The 27597-nt window shown below is 35.9% G+C and overlaps 1 protein-coding gene across 1 annotated transcript; it reads right to left on the bottom strand.

Annotated features, from left to right (window-relative positions):
• Nucleotides 1-1080: 1080 nt before the first annotated feature.
• On the bottom strand, nucleotides 1081-27597 carry LOC110456876 (pinopsin-like). The gene is made up of 7 exons (XM_021507902.1): nucleotides 27380-27597; nucleotides 17913-18000; nucleotides 6639-6804; nucleotides 5861-5988; nucleotides 3965-4350; nucleotides 3079-3410; nucleotides 1081-1886 (listed from the first exon to the last, which is right to left on the bottom strand). The coding sequence occupies exons 1-7, from the start codon at nucleotides 27416-27418 to the stop codon at nucleotides 1781-1783; spliced, it is 1245 nt and encodes a 414-aa protein (XP_021363577.1). The 5' UTR covers nucleotides 27419-27597; the 3' UTR covers nucleotides 1081-1780.

Raw genomic sequence — 27597 nt, 5'->3', positions numbered from 1 at the left:
ACCATCCCAATGCTAGGTCACATTGATCGTTTTTCCTGAAGAATTAAAACACCATCCCAATGCTAGGTCACATTGATTGTTTTTTCATGAAGAACGAAAACAACAACTTAATGTTATAATAGGTCACATTAATAATTTTTCCTGGAGAATGAAAACAACAACTTAATGTTATAATAGGTCACATTAATCGTTTTTCCCGAAGAATGAAAACACCATCCCAATGCTAGGTCACATTGATCGTTTTTCCTGAAGAATGAAAACACCATCCCAATGCTAGGTCACATTGATTGTTTTTTCATGAAGAATGAAAACAACAACTTAATGTTATAATAGGTCACATTCATCGTTTTTCCTGAGGAATGAAAACACCATCCCAATGCTGGGTCACATTGATTGTTTTTTCTGAAGAACGAAAACAACAATTTAATGTTATAATAGGTCACATTAATCGTTTTTTCCTGAAGAATGAAAACAACAACCTAATGTTACGTCACATTGATCGTTTTTTCTGAAGAACGAAAACAGCAACCTAATATTAGGTCACATTAATCGTTTATCCTGAAGAACGAAAACAACAACTTAATGTTATAATAGGTCACATTAATCATTTTTCCTGGAGAATGAAAACAACAACTTAATGTTATAATAGGTCACATTAATCGTTTTTCCCGAAGAATGAAAACAACAACTTAATGTTATAATAGGTCACACTAATCGTTTTTCCTGAAGAATGAAAACACCATCCCAATGCTAGGTCACATTCATTGTTTTTCCTGAAGAACGAAAACAACAACCTAATGTTAGGTCATATTCATCGTTTTTCCTGAAGAATGAAAATACAATCCCAATGCTAGGTCACATTGACCGTTTTTCCTGAAGAATGAAAATACAATCCCAATGCTAGGTCCCATTGATCGTTTTTCCTAAAGAATGAAAATACAATCCCAATGCTAGGTCACATTGATCGTTTTTCCTGAAAAATGAAAACACCATCCCAATGCTAGATCACATTGATTGTTTTTCCTGAAGAACGAAAACAACAACCTAATGTTAGGTCACATTGATCGTTTTTCCTGAAAAATAAAACCCCCATCCCAATGCTAGGTCACATTGATTGTTTTTCCTGAAGAACGAAAACAACAACCTAATATTAGGTCACATTAATCGTTTATCCTGAAGAACGAAAACGACAACTTAATGTTATATTAGGTCACATTAATCGTTTTTCCTGAAGAATGAAAACACCATCCCAATGCTAGGTCACATTGATTGTTTTTCCTGAAGAACGAAAACACCATCCCAATGCTAGGTCACATTGATCGTTTTTCCTGAATAACGAAAGCAACAACCTAATATTTAGTCACATTAATGTTCTTCTGATGAACGAAAACACCATCTCAACATTAGGTAACATCATTTATTTTCCGTGTAGAATGAAAACACCATCCCATTGTCATGTATTAACTATTATTGTTTTTCGTTAAGAGTCACAACACATTCTCAATGCTTGGCATTAACTTTAATTACATTTTATTCTTTCCCTAAAATATTGTTTAACGGCAACACCTTTTCAATGTCAGGTTAATTTAATTGTTTTTGCATCTGGAATGGAAACATCTTCCAAACGTTAGGCCTTAACACCTTAATTCCCAAAATAACTCTTTATTTCTCAAGTAGAAAGGGAGATACATTCCTAATGTTATATAAGCTAAGTTGTTCTCTCAAGTAGAACTATGATACGTTCTCAAAGAGATGACAGATCAATTAATCCAGAGTAAGGTCAAAATGGCTGTTCTTCATGAGGAAGGGTGACTGAATTCTTCCCAATGTATACGTCATTTTTGATAAGATGAACGTTGTAGGTATGACATCGTCCTTTTGGGTGCCTATAAGAAAAGACACATTTTTCATCACTAAGAACCCCTTGATTAATATCGGCAATTTATTGTAATGAAATCATCACGTCAAAATAAAATACTGCTACTGTCACTATTTTATGATATTATTGAAAAAGTCGTCCAAGGTCGAACTCGGGAGTTATTCAATGACAATTTCAATTTTACAATGATCTTGAAATTGAAAAAGACAGAGTATCAAACTGAGAAAAGAATACTTTAAAGTGACTTAAAAACCAAACAAAAGGTCGAGTTCTATATGCTGTGCAATGATTTTGTTGTATCGAGATGTTTTTAAGTAAATGGAACCTATTGACGAAAATATTACATAGAAAATGCTTTCTATTGGGAAGGCTTTTATATGAAGATATTTCAAGGGTAGTCATGACAATCTGATTACCAATTATGAAATTTCAGTGCATGCTTAAACAAAGACTTGGTAATTATTTCTTCAATAGTAGTTACCAACGCGCTTTTCATTACCTGCGTTACATGTGACATTGGGTGCAAGAACGTTATAGACAGGTATCACTATGCATCAGCTTGTTTTTTGGAGTTTAAGATTTCTTTTGTTTTGTTTTGATGTTTTGATGTTAATTTGTTAGTTAAATAACTTTTCGTATTGCTTTCCGATTTTATCATGGTGTGTTGATGCTGTGGTATGTTTGTTTTACATTACCATTCTTATCATGTGATGCACTATTAAACTATAATACAATTTATCTAGGGGCCAATAGGACCTATATAATGGAAATGTGAATCCTCCCATGCAATATGCAATGCACGGGCGTTACACGCATTTGGTCTACAAAAAAAATGCATTCAGACGTCATAATGCCATACCTACTGAATACATAGAAATGCAACAAAATCGGCAAATCAAGGACAAAACTTGAAAACGGTGTTAAATACGAAACATCAATAGCGACTGAGAAAACGATAATCGTTATTCTATCAATCTGATGGGTGTTATCAGTAAAAAGATATATATAAAATAATAATTTTTACTGACTTATAATCTTAGCTATTGATTAAATCGCTTTGAGTGTTTCAATTATTGAAATCACAAAGTCAACTATTTGCTTTTCATATCTTCAATTTCCATCACTGTGGAAAGACGCCATGTTAAACTGATATACTGTGTCAAATTTGAAGATAATTTGTCGTCGTATTAACTACTCACTTGTCCCATGGTCTGGGGTGATCCGTCACTGCTGTTGGATGGATCTGACTTCGACTAGAAGTGGCGACCGAGTCAGTTTGGTTTCTGTGGGTTGTTATGCTTGCAGGCGCTACGCGGTTCCGGTTTCGTTTGAACATGGCTTTGGCTGATTCCCTGAATTTGCTGCTCAGTATACCATATACGATTGAGTTTGATAAGGTTGAGGTTTTAGCCATCATTGTCGGTATGACGTGCACCCACGGCTCCACGTCTCCGACAAACATAACCCATATGCTTAGGACCGTGTACGGTGTCCAGGCGAACAGATAGGAAAATAACATGGCGATGCACATCTACGGGGAAGAAACAGAGGAAGGATAAGACTATGGTCACAAGATCTGAAGTACAAGGGATAAAATAGGTCTGAAAATCGATTGATCATATCATTGGATCTAAGGGGAAACTTGACTTAAAATCAATTCAAAAATAATTTATAATATTTCCTTTAATGAAATTATTATAAAACGAAAACAAAAACAACCCACAAAAGCAATAAAAATGATTTATGATAGTCATGATAAAACCACACAAGCAATAAAAATGACTTATAATAGTCATGATGAAAAAAACAGCCATCCGTTACAAAAAAAGGATAAATAAATAAATAAAACACGACACAAAAAATAAACAAAAAAAACCCAAATTGATTTCTTTTCTGGAGTACTTATATTTGGTAACTTAAAAATGGCTGCCTGTGTTTCGTTTCTATTTTGTTTTTCCTTTTCTATTTGTTTTCTTTCACGAATTCTTGTTTTGTGTACTTTCTCATTCCAAATATGCTAAAGGGCTAATAAAACATAATCATACCGGAATAATTCTGTATTTAATAGTTAGTATAGCCAAATACCGTGGTGACTTTTCGTGACGTGGTTACTTTGTGGTACGAAACTACAGCCTCCACGTTGAAAGATTCCTCGGTATTCTGTTGCTTGACACTGGAAGATCGTAAAGTTATCCCAATGTTTGAATTATTTGCCGTAACATACTTTTTTAGCACGTGATAATAACAGAAACAACATATGATGAGGTGACACAAATAACACGTGAATGTAATAGTAACGTTGTAGGTCTTGTCCGAGAGAGATCGGCCTCCCCAATTGATGGTGCATGACGTTCGGTATGCCTCGAAAGTATACGTGCTCCAACCTACTAAAGGTGGGCCAGTCCATAATATTGCATACGTCCATATCACCAACAAGAAGTATTTTGCATTTTTCTTCGTTAAAAGATAATCTGAAACATAAAAGATACAAACGCAATAACAGAAAGAGATACAATGATAAACTAGTTATTTGTATTTTTTATTTTTTTTATTTGCATTACAATCTATTTATCTGAGTACATTATTAAAGCTATACATACTCGATGTATGTACCTCTTCAATATGTCATAGCAAATTTGAAGGCACGCAGCTAGCTATTTGAATGGTCCCTTGACCAATCGCTAGGCTGATACCTGTCCTTTGAAAATTGAAGAGGAGCGACACCCGACTTCAAAAGATAGTCAATTGTACCGTTACCCGACCGAGGGATCCTTACGATACACACCAAAGGATCAAACTAGTCTTCTCGATCATCAACAAGGTGGTGCACATTGAGCCTTCGATTACTATGACATATTTCAGGAGTGCAGAGAGCGAAAGAGAGTGTTACCCCCTGGAGTGTCGAGGATGATAGCTTTGATACTATGTAGTTTTAGATATTATGTTTTATAATACTAAGATATTTTACAGGTTTTTACTAAAACTAAGTGTATACATATATGACTGCTTTATACATTAAAGTATCAGTAATAGCGTAGCGACGTAGATACAGCAAATTATCTAAACTATATTAAATAGAGTGTCAAAATGGAGTTATCCTTAATATCAAATAACTGCAACTTCACACCCTGTTTCATTATAAAATGCTGTTTTTATTTTTTTTCTCAGTGTAGTCTGCTTTCCTCTTTTTGATCAAAGCAAACAAATCTATTTGAAAGAAGCTTCACAATTTTTTAATTAAGGCATATAAACAAAATTATTGTAATACTTATTAAAATATTTCTGGGTAATAGACTTCAATAGATATCTTATTTAATTTTCTTGGAAACTTGCCGTGTTTTACAGCTCAAAGTTACTCCAACAAAAATACCGTACAGATTCGTTGAGACCCTTGCTGTGAATTAATACAAAACGAGCTTTGGCAATTTCCACATTATAGGAAAAGATAACTCTAGTAATTCAGAAAGGACTAATCATATTAGATCTTTGTTTATATCTCAGATCAGGATTATGAATTTTGTAAATCTGAAATAAATTGACTTAAAGAACTCTGGTGGGTGTTTATTTTAAGACTTTCTAATATTATGGGTGGAACTGTAGGTATCAAATTATAGAGAAAGTGAATCTGTAATACTACAATTACCATTACGAGTATGTTCTACCATTTGAAAAGACAACTTGCAGATGTTTTAATGAATTGTAACGTATTTCCATAAATTCATGTAAGAGGTAAGCATAAATATCATGAAACCTTCGTATACCAGACAACTACAGATCCTTAAGAATATAGTGATTTCAAATTGCAGTTACCATTGATAGATATTATACAGTTTGACTCGAAAAAAGTGCATTTAAAAAGCTTCCAAGATGATACAATAACCATGACTACTGTTAAAAAGCTGTCAAATAGTAACAAAAGGCGTTAATTAAAATGAATTGCCTCATACGAAAATAAACTGTAAATTAAAGAATTCGTCTGACTGTATTCTGGTCTGACAGCAACAATGTAACGGCAAATGGCGATGACTGCAAGTGTGTTCATGTTCCCCATAGCGAGGCAGAATACCCAGAATCCGTAGAAAACACAGGTTTCATCAGAGTAAACCCAGCTGAAAAGACACAACAGATGTTTAGTGTTAGGTCAAATCTATAATCAGACAGTGTACGAGAGTGTTTCAAACTTTGTTTTAATTGTATAGAAATGTACGTCACAAATCATCCAGTTTTTTTAATTGTATAGAAATGTACGTCACAAATCATCCAGGTTTTTACAGTAATGCATGGTTTTTTTTGCTAAAAAAACCCACACGACAATACCAAAGTGTTCATAAAAAGTAAAACGTATTTTCTGTTGACATTTGTACGTCATGAAATGGTCTCAATCGTCCAAAGCATTGTTATAGCTTTATAGCAACTTATTGTGACGTATAACAATCAAAAATAATTGCAGTAAACAAATATTGTAAAAGATAACCATTTGAATAAGTCATTTGAAGAGGGATCGAGGAGGAGCGAAATTTTAAGTAAACAGAAACAATTATATTTGTTAATTTCTATTTACATCCAACGAACCGCATTTTGAAAATTTGTGGTTAAAGCTAACCAGGCTGTAAATACCTGGACGTTTCAAGTTCGGTATCAAAATCCTTACGGAAATATAGCTAGAGAGACATAGCGTGCTTCTCAGCATTATGTCAGGCAGCGGCAGCAAGGTTTAAGCATAGCATTACGTGTATATCAGATGGTAAAAGGTAGTTACCTGCCGTTAAGACTGGAGGAGGCGGACAAAGGGTAAGCGATGACTGAGATCAGAAGGTCAGTGATAGCCATGTTTAGCAGGAGGATGTTGTGCATCACGTTATATTTTGGTTTACCTTTCAGCAGTACTATGATCACAAATCCATTACAAAGTATAGATGACAGGCCTGAAATTGACACAAAGACCATAACTATGTTTGACAACGTTAACAAAGCATATAGACAGCAAGTCGGTAAATACGATAGAAATCAAATAGATGTAAACCATAGTGAGAAGTTAGGACAGGAACCGAGCAAATCCTTAAAAGGACGGAATGACATAAACACTTTCTCAATAAAAAGTGAATCAATTGTGAATCTGGAAGCAAAATAAAGTGCTCCAAAATTCCTTTTTCTGCAATTTCATATAGCACAGTCATGATCGTATTGAAAAATGCAGAAAGGAAAGGTATAAATCAATGAAGTTTGAAATGCATGTCCGAGACACTCATAAAACTAATATGGCAACCGTCACATTGTTTTGATAAAACATCATATATATAACATTAATAAAAAAAAAATAACAAACGAGATATCTTCAAAATTCCAACTGTTTTTGATGTAGAACAACTGTAATAGTTAAAAATCCACATGAGTCCTATGTGAACTTTTTAATTTTAGAGGAAATCCATATTTGGTCCGGACGTCTGTTCGTCAAATCCTTCGCGGCGTCCATTTAAAAAAAGTCATTATCATGAACATGCTTATTCCATTTTTGTTTTATCACTCAGTACAAACGCTCAGATGACCTGGAGTCTGCTTATCAAATTTGCGGCGGCCATTTTTGCAATGGTCCGAAATTCTTCTAAATAGTATATACTGCTCCGTTTTTATCCGGATTATCACGGTTTGTTGATTAGTCACTCCAATAAACAACAAAATGGCGTCGCCCAGGTGAGACATTTTGAACGACGACTCTAATGACGGAATGTAGCAGCTGTCGGGTGATAAACACGGTGGTTTTGAATCAATAAATTATCTATTTATTGAGACATTTGAGTTATGTGTTGTGTTATAACAGATTTTTGTTTTGCTGCCAGTACCTCAGAACTTAGCAAAACGTTGCCGTCGGCGTCGTCTGTGGCACATCTGATGTCATGGCTAAAGGAAAGTTTCATAAGTTCAGTTACGACAGAGGTCATTTGTTTGATGGAAATTAAACAAAAACAGTAAATTTAACAGTGCACAGTACGCAAGCAATTGAGATTGTTTCTGTTGAATACACATCAGGGATTTCTTTCAGATCAACAATTATCTTCCAATCCATATCAAACAAAAACCAGACCTAGACGAAATACTCTACACAGTCAAAACAGACATCATCATTGGCACATTGACATGGCTAAATAGCACAACTTCATCATACGAATACTTTCCAATAACACAGTACACAGTATATAGAAAAGACCGCACACCAAACGCAAAAGGACAAAGCCAAGGTGGAGCACTACTCGCTATCATAAACAAATACATCTCACAACAACTCCCAGAATTAGAAACAGATAACGAATCCATTTGGGCCAACATCAAAATGTCAAATTCACACAACTTCATAGCATGTGCATACTACAGACCACCATCAGACAAAGGACATTCACTCACAGAACTCGAAACATCCCTGAACAGAATAGGAAAACAGAACAACGCAATTACATTTATTAGCGGAGACTTCAACCTCCAACACATAAATTGGTCAAACAACACCACAGCACCAGGCAAACCAGACACATCACTACATCAACGCCTACAAGACATCATCGACGACAACTCCCTCACCCAAACCATAGACAAACCCACAAGAGGAGAACACATCCTTGACCTAACACTCACAAATCGAACATCCATCATCAATAAACAAGAAATAGTCCCACCTATAGGCAAGGCAGATCATGACATCATATAAACAGAATCAGACATTAGACTACAAAAAACACGCAAATCACCTAAGAGCATTAACCTATATAACAAAGCAAACTGGGACAACATCAGAAAATACCTGATTAATCTAAATAACAACTTTCAGGACCTAGAACATGAAAACGCAGAAGACCTTTGGGTAAGCTTCAAAACAACACTCCATACATCTACGAGAAAAAACCCATTCCCATTCATACAAACAAAGACTACCCTGGATGAACAACTCACTTCGCCGCCTCTCAAACAAGTCTTAACGCCTCCAGCATAAGTCAAGGACAAACCACAAACTTATCCATATATACAAAACAGTTAACGCTGAAGTGCAAAAACAAACCCGCAATGCATGTCTACAATACATCGAATCTCGTAGAATATTCCAAACATCACTCAATACAGGTCCTTTACCCAGTGCCTGGAAATACGCCAACGTAAACCCCATATACGAAAAAGGAGACAAACACAACCAAATAAATTACGGACCAATATCACTCACATGCATCGCATGCAAACTCATAGAACACATCATCACAAGTGCAACCATGAAACACTAAGAAGACAACAAAATACTGCACGACCTACAACATGGCTTGCACACATCAAGATCTTGCGAAACACAACTCATTACATTCATACAAGACCTTGCACAGAACCACAATAACAACAAACAGACATTATAATAATGGACTTACGGTACAAACTAAAATATTACGGCATCACCGGAACCATACTTACATGGATAACAGACTTCCAATCACAACGCACCCAAACAGTATTACTGGAGAACAAACACTCCGACAAATTCCAAGTAACATCTGGAGTGCCCCAAGGAACCCGTTTGGGACCAGTCCTCTTCCTCATATACATCAACGACTTCCCCAAATACATATCACACAGTACACTAAGACCTTTTGCAGACGACAGCATAATATACAAAACAATCAACAACAAAGACGACACGACAAAACTACAAACAGCTTTAGATTCAGCTAGTAAATGGGAAGAGGAAGGCTCATTAAATTCCACCCAGACAAATGCACCGTACTCACTATATCACCAAAACGCACACAAATTAAACACCAATACACACTCCATGACCACATACTAGAATCTGTAACTTCAAACAAATATCTATATAGGCATCATACTTCAAAACAACTTTAAATGGGACAAACACATTAACGACATCACATCAAATGCAAATAAATCACTAGGCTTTCTGAAACGCAACCTAAAAATAAATTCACCACACATAAAGGAACATGCATACAAGGCCATTTTAAGAACAACGCTTGAATACTGCTCTTCAGTTTGGGACCCTCATTACACAAATAACATAAATCAATTAGAAAAAGTACAACGAAGAGCAGCACGATACGTCCTAAACAAATACCTTAATATTAGCTCAGTCACAGATATGATACACAACTTGCAATGGCCAACACTACACACACGCAGAACAAGAACACACATTATTCTTCTCTACAAAATAATACACCAACAAGTAACAATACACGCTAACAATCTCATCCCGGCAGACACCAGAACACGTCAAGGACACGACCTTAGTTACAGGCATATCTACATATCCAAAGACACATACAGACACTCATTCTTTCCATACACCATAATACAGTAGAACCTCCTACCCAAAACAATAATACAATCAGAAACACTAGCAGAATTCAGGACATGCACCACATATAACCAGAGACGAATATATATGTCTTTTATATCCCATAATCGAACATATATTGCAACATTACTAACACTCACTGCTTTTAACCTGTTTTAATCCTATAGCAAAAAAAAAATCCACAAAAAACAACAACACTGTACATAACAACGCACTACAGCACAAAAACAAAACTCAAAAATTCCGTAATCGTCAATATTGACGGAGGAAGGTTGATAGATGAAGAAGATGAAGAATTAATACACTATGCCTGTGGATAACACATACTTAGGGTTTTTTCGGGTACGGTAATAAGTTTTCCATCAAAAATGTTCAATGTTCAGTCCAGTTCCACTACATAGTAATATTCCTCGGTCGGTTTTTCTAAGTCTTCGCCCATGATGACACAACTATTAACATTCACCCAGTGCTTGAAACAAGAGTTTGCAAGCATCCCCATTTTCGGAACAGGAGAAAGAGAAATGCAAGGACCAGACTGGGGTTCGAACCCAGGACCCCCCGAACTCAAAACGGGCGTTCTATCAGTTTAGCTACCTGGTCGCCAACGATCGACCCAGTCCAGTTCCACTACAGATCTAACCTGCAATATAAATAGCTCTCTGGTATTGTACAATGACATGTATTGTTAAAATTCATTTGAAAATATACATATAATTTATTCCTACCTAAAACAGCTTAATGTTTCCTTTTTCAAGACACATATTTGTAATATGCAATATTTTGTTATTGTTAACTTCTAGATAAAGCATTTAATCACCCTTTTTTCTGTGTATGGGGTCTGCGAAATGTTCAAATATATGCTGGTATGATATTTCAAGCACAGTTAAATATTACAATTAATAATGATGATTTTCTGCAATCAATAAAATTTATTAAGGCATGTGTGTAGATTTGACTGTATCAAAAGTTAATACAGATGCAATGAGTAGCCAATATATTTCTCAATCTAATTCTGGTTCAGTTTTGAGTGATAATTAAGCAATAATATCTTTTGCATATGTTTGTTTATATTTCATTCACATAGTTTGGAAAATTTCATGTATATATGTGTCAGCCTGCTACTATTCTGACGCACATTTCACAGCGGTTAGTTGTATTGTTCACAATCTTTTTAGTCACCCCTGGGGGAACCCCAGTGGGGACTATTAATTTTGGTTTCAGTCCCAGATTTTGACCTCTGTTAGGAGGGCTGCTGTGTATCTTGCTTCTGTCGGAATATACCAGGCGCTAATTACAAGCTCTTGGATAAACAGGAATGGCATACAATCTAAAGGCGTTCCAAATTCCCCACGGGAATTACATATAACCTAAAGATGTTCCGAGTATGAATCAGGCACCTTTGAGGTTCCCGAAGGGGTAAACTGTCGTATTATAAATTGCTATTGACTGATTTAGATATTTTATGTCTGACCAACGACTACCGTTAATATTTGCGTATAGTGCGCCCTTTTTAAAGGAAAAATGAAGTGTCAAGAAAGGGGTGTACACGATACTCAAGAACAATCCAAAACCAGTCCTTGGTCGCGACTATTTCTCGTAATTTTTTCGAGGATTTTCGGAAATGTTTTTGCTAACAGCAATACAACTGCTAAATTTCGTTGAATAATCCCTGATTGCATTGCCAATTTAACAATTACAAAAAGTTGCAAGTTTAAGTCATATAATACTATAGAATCGGATAAATAAACTCGAGTAAAGTAGGCTCAACTTTTCAGGACGTTACGTTGTGAATTGATAAATACCACGTATCGGGAAACATAGCGAAGAATTGCATCGGATTTATTACTCTGTGGTTTAAATGTCGTTCTTGGGTAAAATCTTGCTGAACTCTTCAATTTTGTCCGTAGGAATGTGTCAAAACGACAGGGGTAAAGTGGCGAAGTTAGCAAGTTTGTGTACCGCAAAGAGTCGAAGTTGCGTGATACCATTAACCGGCAGGAATTTACAAATGACATCCATGCAAATTGAACCGATAATGATAAAAGTTTGAGTTTGAAAATTAAATATCAACGGGTTCAAAACAGCCATATACATTCCGATCTTTTCTTTTCGAATGAGAATTGCTGATATCACAATTGCTTGGTGTTCTTCATGTCTTGCGAATTCGGCTGTTGGCGGTCCTCGTCGGTGTGACTGCCTTTAAGCGTACAGTACACATTCTGCCGATATCGATAACCGATTCAGTCGGATTTGCAGACGATCTTGGAAAAGTGTATTGTATAACAAAAAATAGTAGAAGATTTATCCGTATATAGGATTGAATCTTTTCTGAAACTTATTGTTGTGAAAACAACATCGTTATATTACAATTACCTGTTCTGCCCATGCCAGTTGACCGTGTCAGCGCGCAGATCTCCCCGTATTCGAGGTGTCGGTCAACGCTACATGCGACATGCTTTCCTATTAATTCCCTGTGTTTCCATGGCTACATGAACAGCATGTACTTACACCTGGTAATTGTGTACTATTTTGATTGATAGGTGGAAATATATCCGTTGTAGCTTGGTCAATGATTTATCGGAAAATGATCATACAGAATGATGGGGTGACTTTCATGTCAATCTGACATATTTCTATTATTATTTTTTTAAAGAAATATCATTTCACTAAAAAATACAATTAGAACATGAAATACAGTGAATAATATTCAAATCGTTATTTAACGTTTTGTAAAAATCTACAAACATTTAATATGCGGAACCAGCTCGTGTTGTGGGTGCTTAAGTACTCATTATGCCCTCTTGCATTATTTTGAGGTGACTACAAACAAGGAACCCTTGACAACTAATTACCTTCAAAGGAACTATATATCTCCGCTCTCCATACAGAGCGAGCAACGCCTTGGATTTGAGGTAAATACATTTAATATGCAGAATCAGTTCGAGTTTTGGATGCTTAAGTACTCATTATGCACTCTTGTATTATTTTGAGGTGACTACCAACAAGGAACCCTTGACAACTAATTACCTTCAAAGTAACACTCTGCTCTCCATACAGAGCAAACAACATCTTGGATTTGAGGTAAATACATGTAAAAAGAGCAATTGGGCAAATTGGTATCCTGATTTTTCTTACCTGGTCAAAAGGACAGACCTGTAGGCTAAATATGCTGTACTGTGGCATCGATCTGTCCTCCCATCAACAATTTCTTCAATCAAAGTCAGATTAAGAACCACTGATTTTGGAATTTTAACAAATGTGACTACAAGAATTTGGAAAAGGGAACGTCTAATCCTGCCCAAACGTCTGAACTGGGAACGGGCTTGCCCGACCCGGGACCGGGCAGAAATGAATCTGCCCGACTAGCGTCAGTTGGAAGTGGAGCGCAGGGAAGAAGCAAGTCAGGAACTCGACTTTCCCTTGAAAAGAGGAACCCTGTGAAGAACTAGGACCACTAGTGCTCCGCTTCTTAAAGAGAACGCCCGAGGCCTCCTTCAATTCTTTCTGCACAGCAGGGAAAACCCCGCTAAACAGAGTAGGACCATTGAAGGGGGCCGTCAAAAGGAGAGACCGATAAGGTTCGCTCACCTGTATGTACCCAAGAACGGAGAACTGGCGAGTGGACAATAAGGAGCGCTGAAGTGCCGCCACCATCCGTAATGCAGAGTTAAGGCCAGACGTAAGTCTGTCCTGCAAGCCCTGTCTTTCCTCGTCAGACAACCGATCTTTAGCCAGATCGGAAAGCCTTTACAAGGACAATGTGAACAAATCCTCTCCACCTTGTGGTGTTCATTGGCATAGAACACCACCTGGTCGACCAGCTTCCCGGGCCACGAAGACAAGTCCCTCGATTCCAGCCTAGACGGATGAGGAGCAAGCTGCCCGTCGTGGATGGCAAAATCAGAGGGCTTGACCTCTGATAAATCAGCCACCCCGCGTTGCAGCCCGGGAAACCCAGGAGCGCGAGTAGAACAAGCATTCTTCTCTACCACACGGCCCTGAGCGGTCGCCAAAGCAGACAACACTATTTTGCGCTCAGGCATGGTCCTGTCACTGCGCAAAGCAGGTTTAGGAGGTAGCACAGAGCTTAGCAAAGTGGTTGACTCCGAGACCGATGACGCTGAAGGAGGTGGACAGTCCTTCTCGCCAAGGATAAGGGCTACATCCACAGGTAGCGCACGCATGCCCGAAATGTGAGGAAAGGGCTTTGATAGGCAATTTCTGTGCCTAATCCAATTGTGTTTTAAATGCAATAAAATTGATTTGAAATGAAATGAAATGAAAATGCCCGATATAAGGTGGGAAGCCTCAGCTACCACATCATCCTCGGCCTCGTCAGACGACAGGGACTCGCCATCAGAAGCAGCACCATCCGCAGAAGGGGCTTCTGACCGGAGATCATCGACCTCAGAGCACACAGGCGACATATCAAGAACGTCATTCACTGCCATACCCGAACCCTCACAATATATGGGCTCCGAGGCGTCCAAACGGGAAGTCTGGACCGCCTGCAGAGACGCAGGCTCGGCCAAAAGAGCAAAATTGAGACTTATCTCTGATGGACCCGGGCAAAGACCATCCTGAGAACCAGAAACAACCGGGACACCAATTCGGCGTCATGGGTGCCAACCCAGAGCCGGGCTGCCCCTCCCGAGAACCAGACTGAAGCTTGGATGAAGGGACCACCCCCTGCTCACCTACCAGCAACGCCGAAACGCAGCCGGTCGGAGCAGTACATAGTCTACAGGAGGACAAGTCCTTGGACAGCCCGGCAGAAGCCTTACGCTTGCCCTTACCCTTGTCAGAAGACTTGGTCTTCCGAGCCGAGTAAGGGCGTATAAGAACAAACAACGATCTGTCCGTGGGAGGACTCAACATGCAATCATCGCATGGGACCTCCTCCAAACAAGAACGGCATTGTGGACACGAGGAATGGGGGTCTAACACACTATAGAAAAGAGAACACTCATCCTTAATGCTGCGCCGTTGACCAGTATGGGCCATCGTAGTTCCCAAAAACGAAACCCAAACAACTAAAACATAAACTTTATTAATTGCTGAAAGGCAATATACAGTTTACAAATTCGTATACGTGAGTGAATATGACAATTAACACGCACGCAAATAAAAAATAAAGCTAAAACAGTCACGCTACACAAGGGAACGCCGCAACGTGTCTGCACGGACGGTAGGGTAGGCCAAACACAGCCGAAATTTCTATACAATTTCAATGGGTTTATAAATATACCCAATATACCTACAAATCATTATTTGGTAATAACCAATACACAGGTAGTTTCTACAGACAATAGACCCAATATACCTACAAATTATTGTTTGGTTTTAACCAATACAGAGGTAGTGTCTACAGACAATAGACTCAATATAGCTGCACATTATTGTTTGGTTATAACCAATACACAGGTAGGTTCTACAGACAATAGACCATATAAACATACCCATTAGTGTTTTGTAAATACCTATACACAGGTAGGTTGTATAGACAATAGACTCAATATACCTACAAATTATTGTTTGGTTATAACCAATAAACAGGTAGGTTCTACAGACAATAGACCATATAAACTTATCCATTAGTGTTTGGTAAATACCAATACACAGGTAGGTTCTACAGACAATAGACGATATAAACGTACCCATTATTGATTGGTTATAACCAATACACAGGTAGGTTCTACAGACAATAGACCATATAAACTTATCCATTAGTGTTTGGTAAATACCAATACACAGGTAGGTTCTACAGACAATAGACCATAATTATAAACGTACCCATTAGTGTTTGGTAAATACCAATACACAGGTAGGTTCTACAGACAAAAGACCATATAAACGTACCCATTATTGATTTGTTATAACCAATACACAGGTAGGTTCTACAGACAATAGACCATATAAACTTACCCATTAGTGTTTGGTAAATACCAATACACAGGTAGGTTCTACAGTTAATAGACCATATAAACGTACCCATTATTGTTTGGTTATAACCAATACACAGGTAGGTTCTACAGACAATAGACCATATAAACTTACCCATTAGTGTTTGGTAAATACCAATACACAGGTAGGTTCTACAGACAATAGACCATATAAACGTACCCATTAGTGTTTGGTAAATACCTATACACAGGTAGGTTGTACAGACAATAGACTCAATATACCTACAAATTAATGTTTGGTTATAACCAATATAGAGGTAGTTTCTACAGACAATAGACTCAATATAGCTGCACATTATTGTTTGGTTATTAATACACAGGTAGTTTCTACAGACAATAGACTCAATATACCTACAAATTAATGTTTGGTTATAACCAATATAGAGGTAGTTTCTACAGACTATAGACTCAATATAGCTGCACATTATTGTTTGGTTATTAATACACAGGTAGTTTCTACAGACAATAGACTCAATATACCTACAAATTATTGTTTGGTTATAACCAATACACAGGAAGTTTCTATAGACAATAGACTCAATATAGCTGCACACTATTGGTTGTTTATTAATACACAGGTAGATTGTACAGACAATATACCCAATATACCTACAAATCATAATTTGGTAATAACCAATACACAGGTAGGTTTTACAGACAATATACCCAATAAACCTACAAATTATTGTTTGGTTTTAACCAATACAGAGGTAGTTTCTACAGACAATAGACTCAATATAGCTGCACATTATTGTTTGGTTATTAATACACAGGTAGTTTCTACAGACAATAGACTCAATATAGCTGCACATTATTGTTTGGTTATTAATGCACAGGTAGTTTCTACAGACAATAGACTCAATATACGTACAAAATATTGTTTGGTTATAACCAATACACAGGTAGTTTCTACAGACAATAGACTCAATATTCCTACAAAATATTGTTTGGTTATAACCAATACACAGGTAGGTTCTACAGACAATAGCCCATATAAACGTACCCATTAGTGTTTGGTAATAACCAATACACAGGTAGTTTCTACAGATAATAGACTCAATATACCTACAAATTATTGTTTGGTTATAACCAATACACAGCTAGGTTCTACAGACAATAGACCATATAAACGTACCCATTAGTGTTTGGTAATAACCAATACACAGGTAGTTTCTACAGACAATAGACGCAATATACCTACACATTATTGTTTGGTTATAACCAATACACAGGTAGGTTCTACAGACAATAGACCCAATATACCTACAAATCATAATTTGGTAATAACCAATACACAGGTAGGTTTTACAGACAATAGACCCAATATACCTACAAATTATTGTTTGGTTATTAATACACAGGTAGGTTGTACAGACAATAGACTCAATATACCCACAAATTATTGTTTGGTTATAACCAATACACAGGTAGTTTCTACAGACAATAGACTCAATATAGCTGCACATTATTGTTTGGTTATTAATACACAGGTAGTTTCTACAGACAATAGACTCAATATACCTACAAATTATTGTTTGGTTATAACCAATACACAGGTAGGTTCTACAGACAATAGACTATGTAAACATACCCATTAGTGTTTGGTAAATACTTATACACAGGTAGGTTGTACAGACAATAGACTCAATAAACCTACAAATTATTGATTGGTTATAACCAATACACAGGTAGGTTCTACAGACAATAGACCATATACACTTACCCATTAGTGTTTGGTAAATACCTATACACAGGTAGGTTGTACCAGATAGTGGACCTAGTACATCATCGCTTGTATTTGAGTCCATTTCCTGAGTAAGTAAAAATGTATTAGAACCGTTACAGAGTTATGTGTGCAAAACTTTGGGAAAATCTGTCGGAAGTTCATGGTTAAATGTTTACAAACATGATACACAAAGTAGATGCTTTTACATCAATTAGAAATATTTCTGCAAAAAAAGGTTTGATTTACGCTGAAGAGAGTTTCAGAGCTGACGTCATCATTCACTGGCAAATTATGAAACTTTTATTATCAGAAATGGGTTAAGATTGGCTATGTGATGAGATAATTACTGATCTTTTGGATCTATTTCACTTCTTAGTGTGATTAGAAGGTTGATGTTATCGATTATGCTCATACGTGTGTCTTGTCCGTCCCTTGTTATTACCGAGTTCTCATTAACAAGGCGGGTGGCATAGAGGAAGCAGAACACGCCTACCTTTCCGGTACACCTGGTCTTGGACTTGTACTTGTACTTGTACTTGTACTTTGTACTTGTACTTGTACTTTGTACTTGTACTTGTACTTGTACTTTGTACTTGTACTTGTACTTGTACTTGTACTTTCACAAGGATCATCACGTAAACCTTTCCTTTGAATATACGATGCCTAGGGTTCATCGATGTTAAACTCGATTCACGGCTTTGTTGACCTTATTTTGTTTGTTTACAGGAGCATCATAAATGAATGCATATGATTCTAATTTCTATTACTTTTACTTGTTCTCATTTGATATTTATTGATTACTATTTTGATATAATTATATCTGTCGTGTACAAAATATAAAAAAGAGCAAGCGAGTAATTCAGGATACATTGTCTTGCGATTTGCGTTTTGCGTACGCTTTGTGTTAACGGCAACTGGTCCGGTGTAATTCATCAGCTGCTGTTATTTCCTTTCTTTATATACAATGGCTCTAATTTATAGCAAGTGCATTGAAACTAGTTTTTATTTCTTACTATAATCTTGAAACGCGCCTGTATTTCACGGAATTAATTCATGGTAATAACTTATGACACTTGAGAGATATTTAATTATTAGAAATAACGTAGATCACAGTATATATTATCATCAGGACTGGAGTACAGTAGAATAGAGAAAATACACAGATATATTATTATAAGAACTGAAGTACAGTAGAATTGGGACAATAAAAAGAAAAATTATCATCAGGACTGGAGTACAGTAGAATGGGGAATATACACAGATATATTATCATCAGGACTGGAGTACAGTAGAATAGAGACAATACACAGACAAATTATCATCAGGACTGGAATACAGAAGATTGTGGACAATACACCGATATAGTATTACAAGGACTGGAGTACAGTAGAATTGGGACAATAAAAAGAAAAATTATAATCAGGACTGGAGTACAGTAGAATGGGGACAATACACAGATATATTATTATAACGACTGGAGTACAGTAGAATAGAGACATTACACAGATATATTAGTATACGGACTGGAGTACAGTAGATTGTGGACAATGCAAAGATATATTATTATAAGGACTGGAGTACAGTAGAATAGAGACATTACATAGATATATTATTATAAGGACTGAAGTACAGCAGAATAAAGACAATACACAGATATGTTATTATAAGGACTGGAGTACAGTAGAATAGAGACAATACAAAGATAATTATCATCAGGACTGGAGTAGAGTACAATGGGGACAATACACATTTCTATTATTATAAGGACTGGAGTACAGCTGAATGGGGACATTACACAGATATATTATTATAAGGACTGGAGTACTGCAGAATGGGGACAATACACATATATATTATTATAAGGACTGGAGTACAGTAGATTGTGGACAATACACAGATAAATTATTATAACAACTGGAGTACAGTAGAATAGAGACAATACAAAGATAAATATCATCAGGACTGGAGTAGAGTAGAATAGGGACAATACACAGATATATTATTATAACGACTGGAGTACAGTAGAATAGGGACAATACACAGATAAATTCTTATAAGGACTGGAGTACAGTCGAATGGGGACAATACAAAGATATATTATTATAAGGACTGGAGTAGAGTAGAATGGGGACAATACACAGATATATTATTATAAGGACTGGAGTACAGTAGAATAGAGACAATACAAAGATAATTATCATCAGGACTGGAGTAGAGTAGAATGGGGACAATACACAGATATAATATTATAAGGACTGGAGTACAATAGATTGCGGACAATACAAAGATATATTATTATAAGAACTGGAGTACAGTAGATTGTGGACAATACACCGATATATTATTATAAGGACTGGAGTACAGTAGAATGGGGACAATACACAGATATATTATTATAAGGACTGGAGTCCAGTAGATTGTGGACAATACACAGATATATTATTATAGGGACTGGAGTACAGCAGAATGGGGACAAAACACAGATATATTATTATAAGGACTGGAGTACAGTAGATTGTGGACAATACACAGATAAATTATTATAAGGACTGGAGTACAGTAGAATAGAGACATTACACAGATATATTATTATAAGGACTGGAGTACAGTAGAATAGAGACATTACACAGATATATTATTATAAGGACTGGAGTACAGCAGAATAAAGACAATACACAGATATATTATTATAAGGACTGGAGTACAGTAGATTGTGGACAATACACAGATATATTATTATAAGGACTGGAGTACAGTAGAATAGAGACATTACACAGATATATTATTATAAGGACTGGAGTACAGCAGAATAGAGACAATACACAGATATATTATTATAAGGACTGGAGTACAGTAGATTGTGGACAATACACAGATATATTATTATAAGGACTGGAGTACAGTAGAATAGAGACATTACACAGATATATTATTATAAGGACTGGAGTACAGCAGAATAGAGACAATACACAGATATATTATTATAAGGACTGGAGTACAGTAGATTGTGGACAATACACAGATATATTATTATAAGAACTGGAGTACAGTAGAATAGAGACATTACACAGATATATTATTATAAGGCCTGGAGTACAGTAGAATAGAGACAATACAAAGATAATTATCATCAGGACTGGAGTAGAGTAGAATGGGGACAATACACAGATAAAATATTATAAGGACTGGAGTAGAGTAGAATGGGGACAATACACAGATATATTATTATCAGGACTGGAGTACAGCAGAATGGGGACAATACACAGATATATTATTATAAGGACTGGAGTACAGCAGAATGGAGACAATACACAGATATATTATTATAAGGACTGGAGTACAGTAGAATGGGGACAATACACAGATATATTATTATAAGGACTGGAGTACAGTAGAATGGGGACAATACACAGATATATTATTATAAGGACTGGAGTACAGTAGAATGGGGACAATACACAGATATATTATTATAAGGACTGGAGTACAGTAGAATGGGGACAATACACAGATATATTATTATAAGGACTGGAGTACAGTAGAATGGGGACAATACACAGATATATTATTATAAGGACTGGAGTACAGTAGAATGGGGACAATACACAGATATATTATTATAAGGACTGGAGTACAGTAGAATGGGGACAATACACAGATATATTATTATAAGGACTGGAGTACAGTAGAATGGGGACAATACACAGATATATTATTATAAGGACTGGAGTACAGTAGAATGGGGACAATACACAGATATATTATTATAAGGACTGGAGTACAGTAGAATGGGGACAATACACAGATATATTATTATAAGGACTGGAGTACAGTAGAATGGGGACAATACACAGATATATTATTATAAGGACTGGAGTACAGTAGAATGGGGACAATACACAGATATATTATTATAAGGACTGGAGTACAGTAGAATGGGGACAATACACAGATATATTATTATAAGGACTGGAGTACAGTAGAATGGGGACAATACACAGATATATTATTATAAGGACTGGAGTACAGTAGAATGGGGACAATACACAGATATATTATTATAAGGACTGGAGTACAGTAGAATGGGGACAATACACAGATATATTATTATAAGGACTGGAGTACAGTAGAATGGGGACAATACACAGATATATTATTATAAGGACTGGAGTACAGTAGAATGGGGACAATACACAGATATATTATTATAAGGACTGGAGTACAGTAGAATGGGGACAATACACAGATATATTATTATAAGGACTGGAGTACAGTAGAATGGGGACAATACACAGATATATTATTATAAGGACTGGAGTACAGTAGAATGGGGACAATACACAGATATATTATTATAAGGACTGGAGTACAGTAGAATGGGGACAATACACAGATATATTATTATAAGGACTGGAGTACAGTAGAATGGGGACAATACACAGATATATTATTATAAGGACTGGAGTACAGTAGAATGGGGACAATACACAGATATATTATTATAAGGACTGGAGTACAGTAGAATGGGGACAATACACAGATATATTATTATAAGGACTGGAGTACAGTAGAATGGGGACAATACACAGATATATTATTATAAGGACTGGAGTACAGTAGAATGGGGACAATACACAGATATATTATTATAAGGACTGGAGTACAGTAGAATGGGGACAATACACAGATATATTATTATAAGGACTGGAGTACAGTAGAATGGGGACAATACACAGATATATTATTATAAGGACTGGAGTACAGTAGAATGGGGACAATACACAGATATATTATTATAAGGACTGGAGTACAGTAGAATGGGGACAATACACAGATATATTATTATAAGGACTGGAGTACAGTAGAATGGGGACAATACACAGATATATTATTATAAGGACTGGAGTACAGTAGAATGGGGACAATACACAGATATATTATTATAAGGACTGGAGTACAGTAGAATGGGGACAATACACAGATATATTATTATAAGGACTGGAGTACAGTAGAATGGGGACAATACACAGATATATTATTATAAGGACTGGAGTACAGTAGAATGGGGACAATACACAGATATATTATTATAAGGACTGGAGTACAGTAGAATGGGGACAATACACAGATATATTATTATAAGGACTGGAGTACAGTAGAATGGGGACAATACACAGATATATTATTATAAGGACTGGAGTACAGTAGAATGGGGACAATACACAGATATATTATTATAAGGACTGGAGTACAGTAGAATGGGGACAATACACAGATATATTATTATAAGGACTGGAGTACAGCAGAATGGGGACAATACACAGATATATTATTATAAGGACTGGAGTACAGTAGAATGGGGACAATACACAGATATATTATTATAAGGACTGGAGTACAGTAGAATGGGGACAATACACAGATATATTATTATAAGGACTGGAGTACAGTAGAATGGGGACAATACACAGATATATTATTATAAGGACTGGAGTACAGTAGAATGGGGACAATACACAGATATATTATTATAAGGACTGGAGTACAGTAGAATGGGGACAATACACAGATATATTATTATAAGGACTGGAGTACAGTAGAATGGGGACAATACACAGATATATTATTATAAGGACTGGAGTACAGTAGAATGGGGACAATACACAGATATATTATTATAAGGACTGGAGTACAGTAGAATGGGGACAATACACAGATATATTATTATAAGGACTGGAGTACAGTAGAATGGGGACAATACACAGATATATTATTATAAGGACTGGAGTACAGTAGAATGGGGACAATACACAGATATATTATTATAAGGACTGGAGTACAGTAGAATGGGGACAATACACAGATATATTATTATAAGGACTGGAGTACAGTAGAATGGGGACAATACACAGATATATTATTATAAGGACTGGAGTACAGTAGAATGGGGACAATACACAGATATATTATTATAAGGACTGGAGTACAGTAGAATGGGGACAATACACAGATATATTATTATAAGGACTGGAGTACAGTAGAATGGGGACAATACACAGATATATTATTATAAGGACTGGAGTACAGTAGAATGGGGACAATACACAGATATATTATTATAAGGACTGGAGTACAGTAGAATGGGGACAATACACAGATATATTATTATAAGGACTGGAGTACAGTAGAATGGGGACAATACACAGATATATTATTATAAGGACTGGAGTACAGTAGAATGGGGACAATACACAGATATATTATTATAAGGACTGGAGTACAGTAGAATGGGGACAATACACAGATATATTATTATAAGGACTGGAGTACAGTAGAATGGGGACAATACACAGATATATTATTATAAGGACTGGAGTACAGTAGAATGGGGACAATACACAGATATATTATTATAAGGACTGGAGTACAGTAGAATGGGGACAATACACAGATATATTATTATAAGGACTGGAGTACAGTAGAATGGGGACAATACACAGATATATTATTATAAGGACTGGAGTACAGTAGAATGGGGACAATACACAGATATATTATTATAAGGACTGGAGTACAGTAGAATGGGGACAATACACAGATATATTATTATAAGGACTGGAGTACAGTAGAATGGGGACAATACACAGATATATTATTATAAGGACTGGAGTACAGTAGAATGGGGACAATACACAGATATATTATTATAAGGACTGGAGTACAGTAGAATGGGGACAATACACAGATATATTATTATAAGGACTGGAGTACAGCAGAATGGGGACAATACACAGATATATTATTATAAGGACTGGAGTACAGTAGAATGGGGACAATACACAGATATATTATTATAAGGACTGGAGTACAGTAGAATGGGGACAATACACAGATATATTATTATAAGGACTGGAGTACAGTAGAATGGGGACAATACACAGATATATTATTATAAGGACTGGAGTACAGTAGAATGGGGACAATACACAGATATATTATTATAAGGACTGGAGTACAGTAGAATGGGGACAATACACAGATATATTATTATAAGGACTGGAGTACAGTAGAATGGGGACAATACACAGATATATTATTATAAGGACTGGAGTACAGTAGAATGGGGACAATACACAGATATATTATTATAAGGACTGGAGTACAGTAGAATGGGGACAATACACAGATATATTATTATAAGGACTGGAGTACAGTAGAATGGGGACAATACACAGATATATTATTATAAGGACTGGAGTACAGTAGAATGGGGACAATACACAGATATATTATTATAAGGACTGGAGTACAGTAGAATGGGGACAATACACAGATATATTATTATAAGGACTGGAGTACAGTAGAATGGGGACAATACACAGATATATTATTATAAGGACTGGAGTACAGTAGAATGGGGACAATACACAGATATATTATTATAAGGACTGGAGTACAGTAGAATGGGGACAATACACAGATATATTATTATAAGGACTGGAGTACAGTAGAATGGGGACAATACACAGATATATTATTATAAGGACTGGAGTACAGTAGAATGGGGACAATACACAGATATATTATTATAAGGACTGGAGTACAGTAGAATGGGGACAATACACAGATATATTATTATAAGGACTGGAGTACAGTAGAATGGGGACAATACACAGATATATTATTATAAGGACTGGAGTACAGTAGAATGGGGACAATACACAGATATATTATTATAAGGACTGGAGTACAGTAGAATGGGGACAATACACAGATATATTATTATAAGGACTGGAGTACAGTAGAATGGGGACAATACACAGATATATTATTATAAGGACTGGAGTACAGTAGAATGGGGACAATACACAGATATATTATTATAAGGACTGGAGTACAGTAGAATGGGGACAATACACAGATATATTATTATAAGGACTGGAGTACAGTAGAATGGGGACAATACACAGATATATTATTATAAGGACTGGAGTACAGTAGAATGGGGACAATACACAGATATATTATTATAAGGACTGGAGTACAGTAGAATGGGGACAATACACAGATATATTATTATAAGGACTGGAGTACAGTAGAATAGAGACAATACAAAGATAAATTATCATCAGGACTGGAGTACTGTAGAATGGGGACAATACAAAGATAAATTATCATCAGGACAGGAGTACAGTAGAATAGAGACAATGCAAAGATAAATTATCATCAGAACTTGGGTACAGTAGAATGGGGACAATACAAAGATAAATTATTTGAAGGACTGGAGTACAGTAGAATAGAGACAATACACAGATTTATTATTATAACGACTGGATTACAGAAGAATGGGAACAATACGTAGATAAATTATCATCAGCACTGGAGTACAGTAGAATAGAGACAATACACAGATAAATTATTATAAGGACTGGAGTACAGAAGAATAGAGACAATACAAAGATAAATTGTCATCAGGACTGGAGTACATTTGAATATATTATTATAAGGACTGGAGTACAGTAGAATAGAGCTAACATTACAAAGATAAATTATCATCAAGACTGTAGTACAGTAGAATGGGGACAATACACAGATATATTATTATAAGGGCTTGAGTACAGTATAATGGGGACAATACACAGATATATTATTAGAAGGACCGGAGTACAGTAGAATAGAGTCAATACAAAGATTTATTATTATAACGACTGGATTACAGAAGAATGGGGACAATACGTAGATAAATTATCAACAGCACTGGAGTACAGTAGAATAGAGACAATACACAGATTTATTATTATAACGACTGGATTACAGAAGAATGGGGACAATACGTAGATAAATTATCATCAGCACTGGAGTACAGTAGAATAGAGACAATGCACAGATAAATTATTATAAGGACTGGAGTACAGTAGAATGGGGACAATACACAGATATATTATTAGAAGGACTGGAGTACAGTAGAATAGAGACAATACACAGATTTATTATTATAACGACTGGATTACAGAAGAATGGGGACAATACGTAGATAAATTATCAACAGCACTGGAGTACAGTAGAATAGAGACAATACACAGATAAATTATTATAAGGACTGGAGTACAGTAGAATAGAGACAATACAAAGATAAATTGTCATCAGGACTGGAGTACATTTGAGTATAGAAAACAGATATTATATTATAATTAAAACTGCAACACACTATTATTGAGTCAATAAAGATATACAATATTAGATAAAGCTGTGATACATTTCAATTTTCACATTACTGAAATTTTTTGCACATCCTGCTTGACTACTTTTTTTTTTTAACCCATTAACATAAAATATTGATATATATTAATGCTTTGACTTTTCTTAAGGTTTCGTTTAATAATTATAATCAGTCTACTTGTCTTTGACATTACACTTACCTTATCAATGATATCGCTAACATTACAAATCCAATGAATACTTACTCCCTTCATCGAGTCTGTTGTCATACTGGCAGGTTGCATTTAAATTGTCCTCGACACTGTGCGTGTACTGCTGAGCACTATACTATAATGAGCAATGCCATACACTGCAGTAGCTGGTTGTGTTGTGGTATACCTGAATGCCTATATAAACTCAAGCCTACTCCATTATCATGAACGATTAAATGAATCTCTCGTCATTACGTTGTGAAACACTTAGC

Source organism: Mizuhopecten yessoensis, unplaced genomic scaffold, assembly GCF_002113885.1.
Source record: "Mizuhopecten yessoensis strain PY_sf001 unplaced genomic scaffold, ASM211388v2 scaffold8937, whole genome shotgun sequence".
NCBI classification, from domain to species: domain Eukaryota; kingdom Metazoa; phylum Mollusca; class Bivalvia; order Pectinida; family Pectinidae; genus Mizuhopecten; species Mizuhopecten yessoensis.
Note: the sequence above shows the minus strand (reverse complement) of the source record. Positions and strands in the feature narration are given on the sequence as shown.